The 14373-nt window shown below is 45.3% G+C and overlaps 1 protein-coding gene across 4 annotated transcripts in view; it reads right to left on the bottom strand.

Moving 5' to 3' along the window:
* Positions 1–14373, bottom strand: part of LOC106590600 (pleckstrin homology-like domain family B member 2) — a 61470-nt gene that overhangs the window by 3834 nt on the left and 43263 nt on the right. Inside the window, exons 8-18 of one of the 4 annotated variants that reach the window (XM_045710807.1) lie at positions 13838–13939; positions 13656–13766; positions 13420–13509; positions 12473–12619; positions 10323–10460; positions 10082–10178; positions 5684–5810; positions 1361–1451; positions 1112–1255; positions 750–969; positions 563–648 (exon numbers count right to left, since the gene is read on the bottom strand). In XM_045710807.1, the coding sequence (XP_045566763.1) occupies positions 563–648; positions 750–969; positions 1112–1255; positions 1361–1451; positions 5684–5810; positions 10082–10178; positions 10323–10460; positions 12473–12619; positions 13420–13509; positions 13656–13766; positions 13838–13939 (1353 nt within the window). Of the gene's footprint in view, positions 1–562; positions 649–749; positions 970–1111; positions 1256–1360; positions 1452–5683; positions 5811–10081; positions 10179–10322; positions 10461–12472; positions 12620–13419; positions 13510–13655; positions 13767–13837; positions 13994–14373 lie in introns of all 4 variants that reach the window. The other 3 variants (XM_045710808.1, XM_045710806.1, XM_045710809.1) reach the window with 3 other exon arrangements.

Raw genomic sequence — 14373 nt, 5'->3', positions numbered from 1 at the left:
GGCAGGGGTTAGGACTCTGGAGAGAGAGAGAGAGAGAGAGAGGGGCAGGGGTTAGGACTCTGGAGAGAGAGAGAGAGAGAGAGAGAGGGGCAGGGGTTAGGACTCTGGAGAGAGAGAGAGAGAGAGGGGCAGGGGTTAGGACTCTGGAGAGAGAGAGAGAGAGAGGGGCAGGGGTTAGGACTCTGGAGAGAGAGAGAGAGGAGGGGCAGGGGTTAGGACTCTGGAGAGAGAGAGAGGGGCAGGGGTTAGGACTCTGGAGAGAGAGAGAGGGGCAGGGGTTAGGACTCTGGAGAGAGAGAGGGGCAGGGGTTAGGACTCTGGAGAGAGAGAGAGGGGCAGGGGTTAGGACTCTGGAGAGAGAGAGGGGCAGGGGTTAGGACTCTGCAGAGAGAGAGGGGCAGGGGTTAGGACTCTGGAGAGAGAGAGGGGCAGGGGTTAGGACTCTGAAGGGGGGAGAGAGGGGCACGGAAGGAGGGGAAGAGTAAGGCGAGAGAGAAAGTTTAACCATTTTGAAAAGGCCGACCTAGATCAGAAATAGACTCACTATCAGAGCAACATGTACCTTGTGTGCCTTCTTTAAGTGGTCGTAGTAAACTTCTTCTATGGCTTGAAAATAGATTACACCTTTCAGCTTGGCCTCGTGCTTGTCTGCAGCACATACAAAACACACACACATCAGAGTTGTTGTTAACACACACATCAGAAAAGTGTGAGTTATTGACACTCCACGGTCACCATCCAGTGTTCACCTGAGAAATAGGAGAGTGTTCGTCGGTTGCGGTCGAAGACGAACCAGCGTTTCTTCCAGGTCTTGATTTTTCTCCCCATCTTGACCAGGAATCCTCGACAAATCTTCTCCGTGAGCGACAGGTGGAAACACGTGTCAGCGCTGTGGCCAGCTGACTCTATATGGGCCCTCAGGTCAAAATCATCCTTACGCACCGGCAGGTAGCGCGTCAGAGGACGGGACTATGGGGACAGGGGTTAAAGGTTACCCAAATGGTCACCAACCCTATAATCCTGGAGAGCTATTGTTTTCTCTTGACTTTTGAATATAATTTTATTTTGCTCGCTCTCACTCTTTTTCTGTCTCTCTCTCTCTCTCCCTTACCTGTGCTCTCTGTTTCTCCCGTAGTTTCACCTCCCTATCAATGAGTTTCTGTCGTCTGTTGGTCTCTTCCTGCAGTCGTTTCTCCAGATGCTCCCTCCTCCTCTCCTCCTCCAGAGCCTGTTTGCGCGACTCCATCTCTTGCTCCTGCACCAGACACAACACACACTTTACACATCTTGGAGTTCTGTGTGTGTGTGTGTGTGTGTGTGTGTGTGTGTGTGTGTGTGTGTGTGTGTGTGTGTGTGTTACCTTGTGTTCTATGAGGCGGTTCTTCTCTTCCTGGGCCTGTCTCAGTAGATGCTCCATCTCCTCCAGTCTGGTCACATGAGACGTGCTGGCACTGCAACACACACAAACACATTCTACCGTCTGGGAACGATGCAACACGAGACTTGTTCTTCCCATGGAACACACACACACACACACACACACACACACACACACACACACACACACACACACACACACACACACACACACACACACACACACACACACACACACACACACACACACACACACACACACACACACAAAGACATTCTACCGTCTGGGAACGATGCAACACAAGACTTGTTCTTCCCATGGAACACACACACAAAGACATACAGAGCCTTCAAAAAGTATTCACACCCCTGACCTTTTCCACATTTTGTTGCGTTACAGCCTGAATTTAAAATGGATTGAGATATTGTGTCACTGGCCTACCTACACACAATACCCCATAATGTCAAAGTGGAATTATGTTTTTCAAAAGTTGTACAAATGAATTAGAAATTACAAATCTGAAATGTATTCAACCACTAAGCCTAAATAAGTTCAGGAGTACAACAAGTCACATAATAAGTTGCATGGACTCACACTGTGTGCAATACTAGTGTTTTCTTAAAGCAGACATTGAATATCCCATAATGGCTGTGATAGGAGAAAACTGAGGATGGATCAACAACATTGTAGTTACTCCACAATACTAACCTAAATGAGAGAGTGAAAAGAAGGAAGCCTGTACAGAATACAAATATTTCAAAACATGCATCCTGTTTGCAACAAGGAACTAAAGTAATACTGCAAAAAATGCAGCAAAGCAATTCACTTTTTGTCCTGAATACAAAGTGTTATGTTTGGGGCAAATCCACTACAACACATTACTGAGTACCACTCTCCATATTTTCAAGCATAGTGGTGGCTGCATCATGTTATGGGTATGCTTGTAATCGTTTAAGGACTGGGGAGTTTTTCAGGATAAATAAAGAAATGGAATGCAGCTAAGCATAAGCAAAATTCTAGAGGAAGAACTGGTTCAGTCAGCTTTCAACCAGACACTGGGAGATGAATTCACCTTTCAGCAGGACAATAACCTAAAACACAAGGCCAAATCTACATTGGAGTTGCTTACCAAGAAGACAGTGAATGTTCCTGAGTGTCTGAGTTACAGTTGTGACAAACCGGTTTGAAAATCTATGTCAAGACCTGAAAATGGTTGTCTAGCCATGATCAACAACCAATTAGACAATTTTTTTAAGAATAAGGGGCAAATGTTGCACAATCCAGGTGTGCAAATCTCTTGGAGATTTACCTAGAAAGACTCACAGCTGTAATCGCTGCCAAAAGTGATTCTCACATGTATTGACTCTGGGGTATGAGTATTTTATTTTCAAAAATTTCCAAAAACAGGTTTTCACTTTGTCATTATGGGGTATAGTGTGTATATGTTTTATTTAATATATATTGTTTGATCTATTTTGAATTCAGGCTGTAACACAACATAATGTGAAATAAATCAAGGGGTATGAATACTTTCTGAAGGCAAAGCGCACACACACACACACACACACACACACACACACACACACACACACACACACACACACACACACACACACACACACACACACACACACACGTCAATAAAACTGCTGGAACACATTAGAACCTGCCTGGACATGTGTTTGTCTCAGTACAGTCTGCTGCTTTTCATTTCTGACTGACTGTCCACTCACTAACTACACCGCTTCCCTCCATCCCTCTCTCCTTAATCTCTACCATAATCCTTCATTCCCTCCATCCCTCTCTCCTTAATCTCTCCCATAATCCTTCATTCCCTCCATCCCTCTCTCCTTAATCTCTCCCATACTCCTTCATTCCCTCATCCCTCTCTCCATAATCTCTCCCATACTCCTTCATTCCCTCCATCCCTCTCTCCATAATCTCTCCCATACTCCTTCATTCCCTCATCCCTCCCTAATCTCTACGATAATCCTTCAGTACATTCACTAACTACACCGCTTCCCTCCATCCCTCTCTCCTTAAGCTCTACCATAATACATTGAGGAGACTAAACTGCTTGGATTAACCCTGGATTGTAAAACTGTCATGGTCAAAACATATTGATACAACAGTAGCTAAAATGGGGAGAAGTCTGTCCATAATAAAGCGTTGCTCTGCCTTCTTAACAACACTATCAACAAGGCAGGTCCTACAGGCTCTAGTTTTATCACACCTGGACTACTGTTCAGTTGTGTGGTCAGGTGCCACAAAGAGGGACTTAGGAAAATTGGTTCAGAACAGGGCAGCACGGCTGGCCCTTAGATGTACACAGAGAGCTAACAATAATATGCATGTCAATCTCTCTTGGTTCAAAGTGGAGGAGAGATTGACTTTATCACCGCTTGTATTTATGAGAGGTATTGACATGTTGAATGCACCGAGCTGTCTGTCTGAAGTACTGGTGCACTGCTCAGACACCCATGTATACCCCACAAGACATGCTACCAGAGGTCTCTTCACAGTCCCCAAGTCCAGAACAGACTATGGGAGGCACACAGTACTACATAGAGCCATGACTACACGGAACTCTATTCCACATCAGGTAACTGATGCAAGCAATACAATTAGATTTAAAAAAACAGATAAAATACACTTTATGGAACAGCGGGGACTGTGAAGCAACACAAACATAGACACAGACACATGCATACAAACACATGACAACATACGCACTAGAAACACACAGGTACACATGGATTGTGTGTTGTAGATATGTGGTAGTAGAGTAGGGGCCTGAGGGAACACACTTAATGTGTTGTGAAATCTGTGAATATATTGTAATGTTTTGAAAAATGGTATAAACTGCCTTAATTTTGCTGGACCCCAGGAAGAGTAGCTGCTGCTTTGGCAGGAACTAAATGGGGATCCATAATATATACAAATACACACACAGACAGAGCGAGAGAGAGAGAGTTAGAGTTAGAGAGAGGGCTCTACATGCAGAACACATGATTTTACAAAGGGGGTCTGAACCCCAAATCTACCTCCACTAGCTGGCTATCCCCACTTGTAACCTCCCAATCCTCCCGAGAAGGGGGCCTGTATGGTGGGAGAGCTATGGGTCGGCTTACATACACACTTTTTACATTAGCCCTAATACAAACACGCACAGTCTCACAATACATTCATATTCCCGAAAAGCTCCAGCACTCAATGTTCCACATGATATGAAATGATAAACTGACTTCATATAGATCTTACATTTGTTGCTTGATCAGTTGTTAGGCTATTATACTGAATAAAATAGAAATGCAGCATGCAACAATTTCAAAAGGTTTCACTGACTTACTGTTCATATGAAGAAATTAGTAAAATAGGCCCTAATCTATGGATTTCACATGATTGATAATATAGATATGCATCTGATGGTCACAGATACCTCAAAAACAAAATGGGCCTCACAATAGTCCTCAAGATCTCAGAGTATTTCTGTGGATTCAAATTGATTAAAAAGTCAATTGTGTTCATTGTCCGTAGCTTATGCCTGCCCATACCATAACCAGAGGTGACATCAGCAAACTGCTGGCCCACACGACGCCATACATGTGGTCTGCGGTTCTGAGACCAGTTACATCTACTGACAAATTATCTTATGAGAGAGAAATGAACATTAGATTCTCTGGCAACAGCTCTGGTGGACATTCCTGCAGTCAACATCCCAATGAGACATCTGTGGCATTGTGTTGTGTGATAAATCTGCACATTTTAGGGTGACCTTTTTGTCCCCAGCACAAGGTGCACCTGTGTAATGACCAGGCCGTTTAAACAGCTTCTTGATATGCCACACCTGATGGATTATCTTGTCAAAGGAGAAATACTCACTAACAGGGATGTAAACAAATTTGTGCACAAAACTTGAGAGAAATAAGCTTTTTGTGAGTATGGAAAATATCGGGGATCTTTTATTTCAAGTCATGAAACATGGGACCAACACTTTACATGTTGCATTTATATTTTTGTTCAGTGTAGCTGACCAAAAGTAGGCTAGATGTAAAGTAAAATACTGTTAATATGACCATGTGTTAGTCTCTCTCTCCCCTTCCTCAGTCCTATAGGCTTCAACAGACAACGATTGGACAGGGACTGCTAATGTGAAGAATGGTTATTTTTTTTCACCATTCACTTAACGGTGAAGATGGACACTTTAAATAAAATGTCTTTATGTATCCTCCCTCTCTGTCTCACACACACACACACACACACACACACACACACACACACACACACACACACACACACACCTACCAGGAGACATTGTCAGGTGAGCAGACAGAGATGCTGGTGTCCATGGAGTCCAAGCTGTCCATGCTCATGGTGTCGTAGGCCTGGCCGTTGTCACTGTCCAGGTACAGGTTGGACCGGGTGGCCTGACCTGGACCACAACAAGACCACCCAGGGTGAGAAAGTGAGAGACGGACAGTATAGTGAGAGAAAGAGAGAGATCTCCATAGGTACAGCGTTTATTACCTATGTTAATTCATGTGTAAAAATCAGTTATCTGTGTTTGACCCTCCATGCGCTGAGCCCTGTTCTCCATGACCGCTCCCCGTCTCAGGGGCCACAGTCTGACTGGACGCTACAGACCGCTGCACCTCCCTCTGATCACACAGACCAGCCACGGTTAAACCGGTTAAAAAAAAAAAAACACAACCGAAAGTTCCTCATAACAAAGTCAAAGTTTACGTACACTTAGGTTGGAGTCAAGTAAAACTCGATTTTCAACCACTCCACAAATTTCATGTTAACAAACTATAGTTTTGGCAAGTCGGTTAGGACATCTACTTTGTGCATGACAAGTCATTTTTCGAACAATTGTTTACAGACAGATTATTTCACTTATTTTTCACTGTATCACAATTCCAGTGGGTCAGAAGTTTACATACACTAAGTTGACTGTGCCTTTAAACAGCTTGGAAAATTCCAGAAAATGATGTCATGGCTTTAGAAGCTTCTGATGGGCTAATTGATACCATTTGAGTCAATTGGAGGTGTACCTGTGGATGTATTTCAAGGCCTGTCTTCAAACTCAGTGCCTCTTTGCTTGACATCATGGGAAAATCAAAATAAAATCAGCCAAGACCTCAGAAAAAGATTGTAGACCTCCACAAGTCTGGTTCATCTTGGGAGCAATTTCCGAACGCCTGAAGGTACCACGTTCATCTGTACAAACAATAGTACACAAGTATAAACACCATTGGACTACGTACGCAGCCGTCATACCGCTCAGGAAGGAGACGTTTTCTGTCTCCTAGAGATTAACTTACTTTGTTGTGAAAAGTGCAAATCAATCCCAGAACAACAGCAAAGGATCTTGTGAAGATGCTGGAGGAAACAGATACAAAAGTATCTACACTGCTCAAAAAAATAAAGGGAACACTTAAACAACACAATGTAACTCCAAGTCAATCACACTTCTGTGAAATCAAACTGTCCACTTAGGAAGCAACACTGATTGACAATACATTTCACATGCTGTTGTGCAAATGGAATAGACAACAGGTGGAAATTATAGGCAATAAGCAAGACACCCCCAATAAAGGAGTGGTTCTGCAGGTGGTGACCACAGACCACTTCTCAGTTCCTATGCTTCCTGGCTGATGTTTTGGTCACTTTTGAATGCTGGCGGTGCTTTCACTCTAGTGGTAGCATGAGACGGAGTCTACAACCCACACAAGTGGCTCAGGTAGTGCAGCTCATCCAGGATGGCACATCAATGCGAGCTGTGGCAAGAAGGTTTGCTGTATCTGTCAGCGTAGTGTCCAGAGCATGGAGGCGCTACCAGGAGACAGGCCAGGACATCAGGACACGTGGAGGAGGCCGTAGGAGGGCAACAACCCAGCAGCAGGACCGCTACCTCCGCCTTTGTGCAAGGAGGAGCAGGAGGAGCACTGCCAGAGCCCTGCAAAATGACCTCCAGCAGGCCACAAATGTGCATGTGTCTGCAAAACGGTCAGAAACAGACTCCATGAGAGTGGTATGAGGGCCCGACGTCCACAGGTGGGGGTTGTGCTTACAGTCCAACACCGTGCAGGACATTTGGCATTTGCCAGAGAACACCAAGATTGGCAAATTCGCCACTGGCACCGTGTGCTCTTCACAGATGAAAGCAGGTTCACACTGAGCACATGTGACAGACGTGACAGAGTCTGGAGACGCCGTGGAGAACTTTCTGCTGCCTGCAACATCCTCCAGCATGACCGGTTTGGCGGTGGGTCAGTCATGGTGTGGGGTGGCATTTCTTTGTGGGGCCGCACAGCCCTCCATGTGCTCGCCAGAGGTAGCCTGACTGCCATTAGGTACCGAGATGAGATCCTCAGACCCCTTGTGAGACCATATGCTGGTGCGGTTGGCCCTGGGTTCCTCCTAATACAAGACAATGCTAGACCTCATGTGGCTGGAGTGTGTCAGCAGTTCCTGCAAGAGGAAGGCATTGATGCTATGGACTGGCCCGCCCGTTCCCCAGACCTGAATCCAATTGAGCACATCTGGGACATCATGTCTCGCTCCATCCACCAAAGCCACGTTGCACCACAGACTGTCCAGGAGTTGGCGGATGCTTTAGTCCAGGTCTGGGAGGAGATCCCTCAGGAGACCATCCGCCACCTCATCAGGACCATGCCCAGGCGTTGTAGGGATGTCATACAGGCACGTGGAGGCCACACACACACTACTGAGCCTCATTTTGACTTGTTTTAAGGACATTACATCAAAGTTGGATGAGACTGTAGTGTGGTTTTTCACTTTAATTTTGAGTGTGACTCCAAATCCAGACCTCCATGGGTTGATAAATTGGATTTCCATTGATTATTTTTGTGTGATTTTGTTGTCAGCACATTCAACTATGTAAAGAAAAAAGTATTTCATAAGATTATTTCATTCATTCAGATCTAGGATGTGTTATTTTAGGGTTCCCTTTATTTTTTTGAGCAGTGTATATCCACAGTAAAACGAGTCCTATATCGACATAACCTGAAAGGCTGCTCAACAAGGAAGAAGCCACTGCTCCAAAACTGCCATAAAAAAGCCAGACTACGGTTTGCAACTGCACATGGGGACAAAGATCGTACTTTTTGGAGAAATGTCCTCTGGTCTGATGAAACAAAAATATAACTGTTTGGCAATAATGACCATGGTTATGTTTGGAGGAAAAAGGGCTTGCAAGCCGAAGAACCCCATCCCAACTGTGAAGCACAGGGGTGGCAGCGTCATGGTGTGGGGGTGCTTTGCTGCAGGAGGGACTGGTGCACTTCACAAAATATATGGCATCATGAGGTAGGAAAATAATGTGAATATATTGAAGCAATATCTCAAGACCTCAATCCTATAGAAAATTTGTAGGCAGAACTGAAAAAGCGTGTGTAAGCAAGGAGGCCTACAAACCTGACTCAGTTACACAAGCTCTGTCAGGAGGAATGAGCCAAAATTCACCCAACTTATTGTGGGAAGCTTGTGGAAGGCTACCCGAAATATTTGACCCAAGTTAAAGAATTTAAAGGCAATGCTACCAAATTCTAATTGATGTATGTAATGTATGTGTAAACTTCTGACCCACTGGGAATGTGATGAAAGAAATAAAAGCTGAAATAAATCACTCTCTACACTATTATTCTGACATTTCACATTCTTAAAATAAAGTGGTGATCCTAACACACCTAAGACAGGGAATTTTTACTAGGATTAAATGTCAGGAATTGTGAAAAACAGAGTTTAAATGTATTTGGCTACGGTGTATGTAAACTTCCTACTATATGGTCCAAAAAAATAAAGCCACAATTTCATGGGCCACAAAACACAGCAGGTGAACAAGTCCAACCGGAGAAAATCACAGACCACACACACCAGTGGACCTCCCCCCAGACTGTCACTATGACAGGAATAACACACCAGTGGACCTCCCCCCAGACTGTCACTATGACAGGAATAACACACCAGTGGACCTCCACCCTGACTGTCACTATGACAGGAATAACACTCCAGTGGACCTCCACCCTGACTGTCACTATGACAGGAAAAACACACCAGTGGACCTCCACCCTGACTGTCACTATGACAGGAATAACACACCAGTGGACCTCCACCCTGACTGTCACTATAACAGGAATAACACTCCAGTGGACCTCCACCCTGACAGGAATAACACACCAGTGGACCTCCACCCTGACTGTCACTATGAAAATAACACACCCCACAGTTCTAGAGTTGGGTACAGGAAACACACACACACACACACACACACACACACACACACACGAGAGATGGCGAGTCGACACATAGGCGCGCACACACACACACACACACACACACACACACACACCTCCGCAGGAACCCTGATACCATAAGGCAAGAGGGCCAGAGACACCTGGCCCACAGGACAGGCTTCAATCTCAACACACACAAATTCATTGGGTACTGGGACCTACTGTATAAATGGATGCTTCACAACAGCAGAAAGCATCTTCTACCTCTCCTCAACTAACTCCACAAACAAATAAAAAGAATCATGCTCCTATCCACCCATCAGACATACAATCTGAGGATCCATCCTATGTGTTGAAGCCTTATAATGTAAACTGTGTTACTGTACAGTATCTAGTCCAGAGGATCACCGGTGGTGTGACAGACTGTGTGTGTGTGTGTCCTCACCCTTGTGCAGACGGCGTGTATCTGTGTTGCTGGAGACAGACATGGCCCTTGGTAGAATACTGACACAGCTACAACTCTGCACCGGGGGCTGCTGGGACTGTGGAAGACCAGCGAGAGGGAGATTAAAGGGGATGGTGTGTGTGTGTGTGTACCTTGTTAAACATGCTGTGTCCCAGTGTAACACAGCTGAACTGAGGGGTGACAGACTGTGTGTGTGTGTGTGTGTGTGTGTGTGGTGTACCTTGTTAAACATGCTGTGTCCCAGTGTAACACAGCTGAACTGAGGGGTGACAGTGGTCTTCTTCCTGGGTAACGTGTCACTCAGGTGGGCCCCGCCTTCTTTCACTAACCTCTTCCTCTCCTCCAGCGAACGGAAGTGCTGAACATGCACATACAATATTCAGAATCACAACACACACACACACACACACACACACACCCTTTACCTGCCTGTTGTGGCAGTGATTATTTACAGGTAGAGGAGGAGGAGAGTCAGGGAGGGGAGGGGTCACGATAGGTCGCCATGTCCTCCGGCCAATGAACAGAGGGGGTTTTGGTGAGAGGGGGACGGCAGGGCGAGGAAGAAGGCCAGTCAACAGGAGAGGAGGGGCGACAGAGCTTAAAGAGGATGAGAGGAACACCATCAGAGAAAGAGCACTAGGGCTGACCCGATTTAGTCGACTAGTCAAATGTTTGGTCCATAACCTGTTGGTCGACAGAGATTTCCTTAGTCGAGCAGTTACAAAAACAAATAAATATCACGGTGTACAAGACACCTGTCTGATTGGCTCCTATCTGAGTGGACTGATCCATTGTGGAGGCAGAGGGGATGGAACAGTCCATCACTCTAAGAGACTAGTGCTACTGAAATTCTATATGGTTCAGGACAATGGTTCAACACTAATTAAAATCATATTATTATATAACAAATGTTCCTTCTCCCACGTTTGATAGCGGTCACTGTCCGCGGTTCTGAAACACATCAGTGTGCTGTTGAATTGGTGTCTTTTCCTAGACCATGTTGCTATGTGCATAATAGGTAAGTTAACCAGCATATTGGTGTTGAGAACAATGCGGATGCAACACTCCAACACTCTCCTTCTTGGTCATTGTCCTGTTGAAAAACAAATGATAGTCCCACTAAGCGCAAACCAGATGGGATGGCATATCGCTGCAGAATGCTGTGGTAGCCATGCTAGTTAAGTGTGCCTTGAATTCTAAATAAATCACAGACAGTGTCACCAGCAAAGCACCATCACACCTCCTCCTCCATGCTTCACGGTGGGAACCACACATGCAGAGATCATGATTTCACCTACTCTGCGTCTCACAAAGACACGGCGGTTGGAACCAAAAATCTCCAATTTGGACTCATCAGACCAAAGGACAGATTTCCACCGGTCTAATGTCCATTGCTCGTGTTTCTTGGCCCAAGCATGTCTCTTCTTCTTACTGGTGTCCTTTAGTAGTGGTTTCTTTGCAGCAATTCGACCATGACGGCCTGATTCACGTAGTCTCCTCTGAACAGTTGATGTTGAGATGTGTCTGTTACTTGAACTCTGTGAAGCATTTATTTGGGCTGCAATCTGAGGTGCAGTTATTTTAATGAACTTATCCTCTGCAGCAGAGGTAACTCTGGGTCTTCCTTTCCTGTGGCGGTCCACATGAGAGCGAGTTTCATCATAGCGCATGATGGTTTTTGCGACTGCACTTGAAGAAATGCTCAAAGTTCTTGAAATTTTCCAGATTGACTGACCATCATGTCTTAAAGTAGTGATGGACTGTCATTTCTCTTTGCTTATTTGAGCTGTTCTTGCCATAATATGGACTTGGTCTTTTACCAAATAGGGCTATCTTCTGTATACCAACCCTACCTTGTCACATCACATCTGATTGGCTCAATCACATTAAGGAAGGAAATTCTACAAATGATCTTTTAACAAGGCACACCTGTTAATTGAAATGCATTCCCGGTGACTACCTCATGAAGCTGGTTGAGAAAATGCCAAGAGCGTGCAAAGCTGTCATCAAAGCAAAGGGTGGTTAATTTGAAGAATCTTTGAAGAACACTTTTCTGGTTACTACATGATTCCATATGTGTTATTTCATAGTTTTGATGTCTTCACTATTATTCTACAATGTAGAGAATAGTAAAAATAAAGACAAATCCTGGAATGAGTAGGTGTGTCAAATTTTTCACTGGTACTGTATATTGAAAAGTGCACGTTTAAACATTTCGACCAATCGATTGGTCGCAAGAACATACAACTTTTTTGTTGTTGTTGTCGGGGACAGCCCTACAGCGAACAAAATATAAATCAAGATGAATAGAAAGGCAATAGTGTCATCCACCTCCAAACTACCATCGCTCAAACACACACACACACACACCTCATCATCCTCTGGTTTTTGGGTGATGTCATCAAGGGAGGGGATATGCTCAGGATCAGGAGAGGGATTGGCCAGAACAGGGGTGGGACTAGGGTTCCCCCCCTGCTGAGAGTAAAGTTCATTGATCTCACTGACTGTGACATAGCCCTGGAAAACACCATCATGGAAACGGGGGGGGAGAATGAGAGGGTAGAGGGGAAGATGAGAGGGGGACAAAGTGGTGATAGACAGAGGTGAGGAGGTGGAGATTGAAAGAGAAAAAAAAGAGAAATTGAGAGAGAGAGATTCAGCCATGTTCAAACTTGTTGTTAGTTTTGTTAGTGAAGGCAGAGCTGTACTGTTATGCAGGTTAAACATCTTCCATTAGTTTCACATTGACATTGAATGCTAAACATAAACAATAGGAACAGGCCTGTTTGTTACCAGTGCAATGTGTTATTATCACCGTATAAATGAAAGACGAGAAGGAGGAAGTGTTTCTGAAATGGCCTCTACAAAGTGCTTCTTAAAACCTCATGATATACCAGAACTTTCCCTCTGACATGCACATCATTTCAATGGATAGAATAGCAGATACAATTTATTTTTACCGCGAAGCTGGCTGCCCATTTCCTCAAAACAAAAACAAATGCCCTGGGTTGGCCAGTGGCCCTGTTTCACCTATCGTGGATCTCAGCTTTAAAATGGCAAGGATGGAGGCAGGACATGGTACCTTAGCACTCTTTATGGCAAGAGAGGAAAGGAGGGATGAGAGGACCAGCAGGAAGGATAAGAGAAGAAAGAGAGGAAGAGGCGTGGTCACGGGACTGGTCGCTAGGAGACCGACACACATCAGCCAGCAACGCCATATCCTAAGTGACAGGAGAAGGAGGAAAGAGAGGAGACAGTAAGGCGAGGGGGAGAATCGGCGGGAATGGAGACGGTTGCTAGGCAACAGTCAAACATACCTCCTTGAGACTGATAGGACTGAGAGGGAAGTGCCGCCCACCTGTGAGGTCAGCATACTTCCTCTCCAGAGATGCATGGTTCTCTTTCTCCTGAGAGAGAGAGAGAGAGAGAGAGAGAGAGAGAGAGAGAGAGAGAGAGAGAGACAGAGAGACAGAGAGACAGAGAGACTTTGATTTCAGTCCTACTTGCATTTTAAACACACACAAATGTACACACACACACCATGCGTTCATACCCTCTGCAGCATCATCTGCAGGTTGGTCCTCTCCTTCAGAAAGCTATCCTTCTCTCGCTGAGCCTGCTGGGTAATCAGGTCCGCCTGCTTCTTCAGGGTCACCAGCCTCCCCTGGGAACACACACAGTTTAACACACACACAAAGTTCAACACACACATACTCTAAGACAAACCCACCGTACCTTGCGTGTGACAGTGCTGAGTTGGTAGTCAGTGATCTCTCTGAGAAGGTGTTGTGTGTTTGTCTCCTTCTCCTCATCATGATGACTCCCTCTCTCCATCTGCTGAAAACCCAGGTCCTTAAAACACTTTGTCTCAGCCTCCAGCACCTCAGAGTCCTGAGACACACACACACTTTGTCAGATTGTGTTGTAACATATTGGCTGTCCCTATGTGTACACAGTTTACTCCCTATTTTGTGCATGAGGGAGAGAGTATTCAGTCACACACACAACCAAATCAAGGCATGCTCTCGCCCAACATGCTATAAACCATGTTTCCTCAGCCTATCAAATACCAGCTACTACCCATCAGCAGGCTGAGAGTCTGTGGAGCTGAAGGACATGATGTGACCCATCCTGAAACTGACAGGAGAAGAGGAGGAAATGGAGGAGGAAGAGGAAGGAGGAGGAGGATGAGGAAGACAAGTAGAGATAGTCCTGTAGGCAAATGAGAGGAGGAGGAGCTAGAGGAGAAGGAGGGGTGAAGAGGTAGTAGC

This window comes from Salmo salar, chromosome ssa29 (genome assembly GCF_905237065.1).
Source record: "Salmo salar chromosome ssa29, Ssal_v3.1, whole genome shotgun sequence".
NCBI lineage: Eukaryota > Metazoa > Chordata > Actinopteri > Salmoniformes > Salmonidae > Salmo > Salmo salar.
Note: the sequence above shows the minus strand (reverse complement) of the source record. Positions and strands in the feature narration are given on the sequence as shown.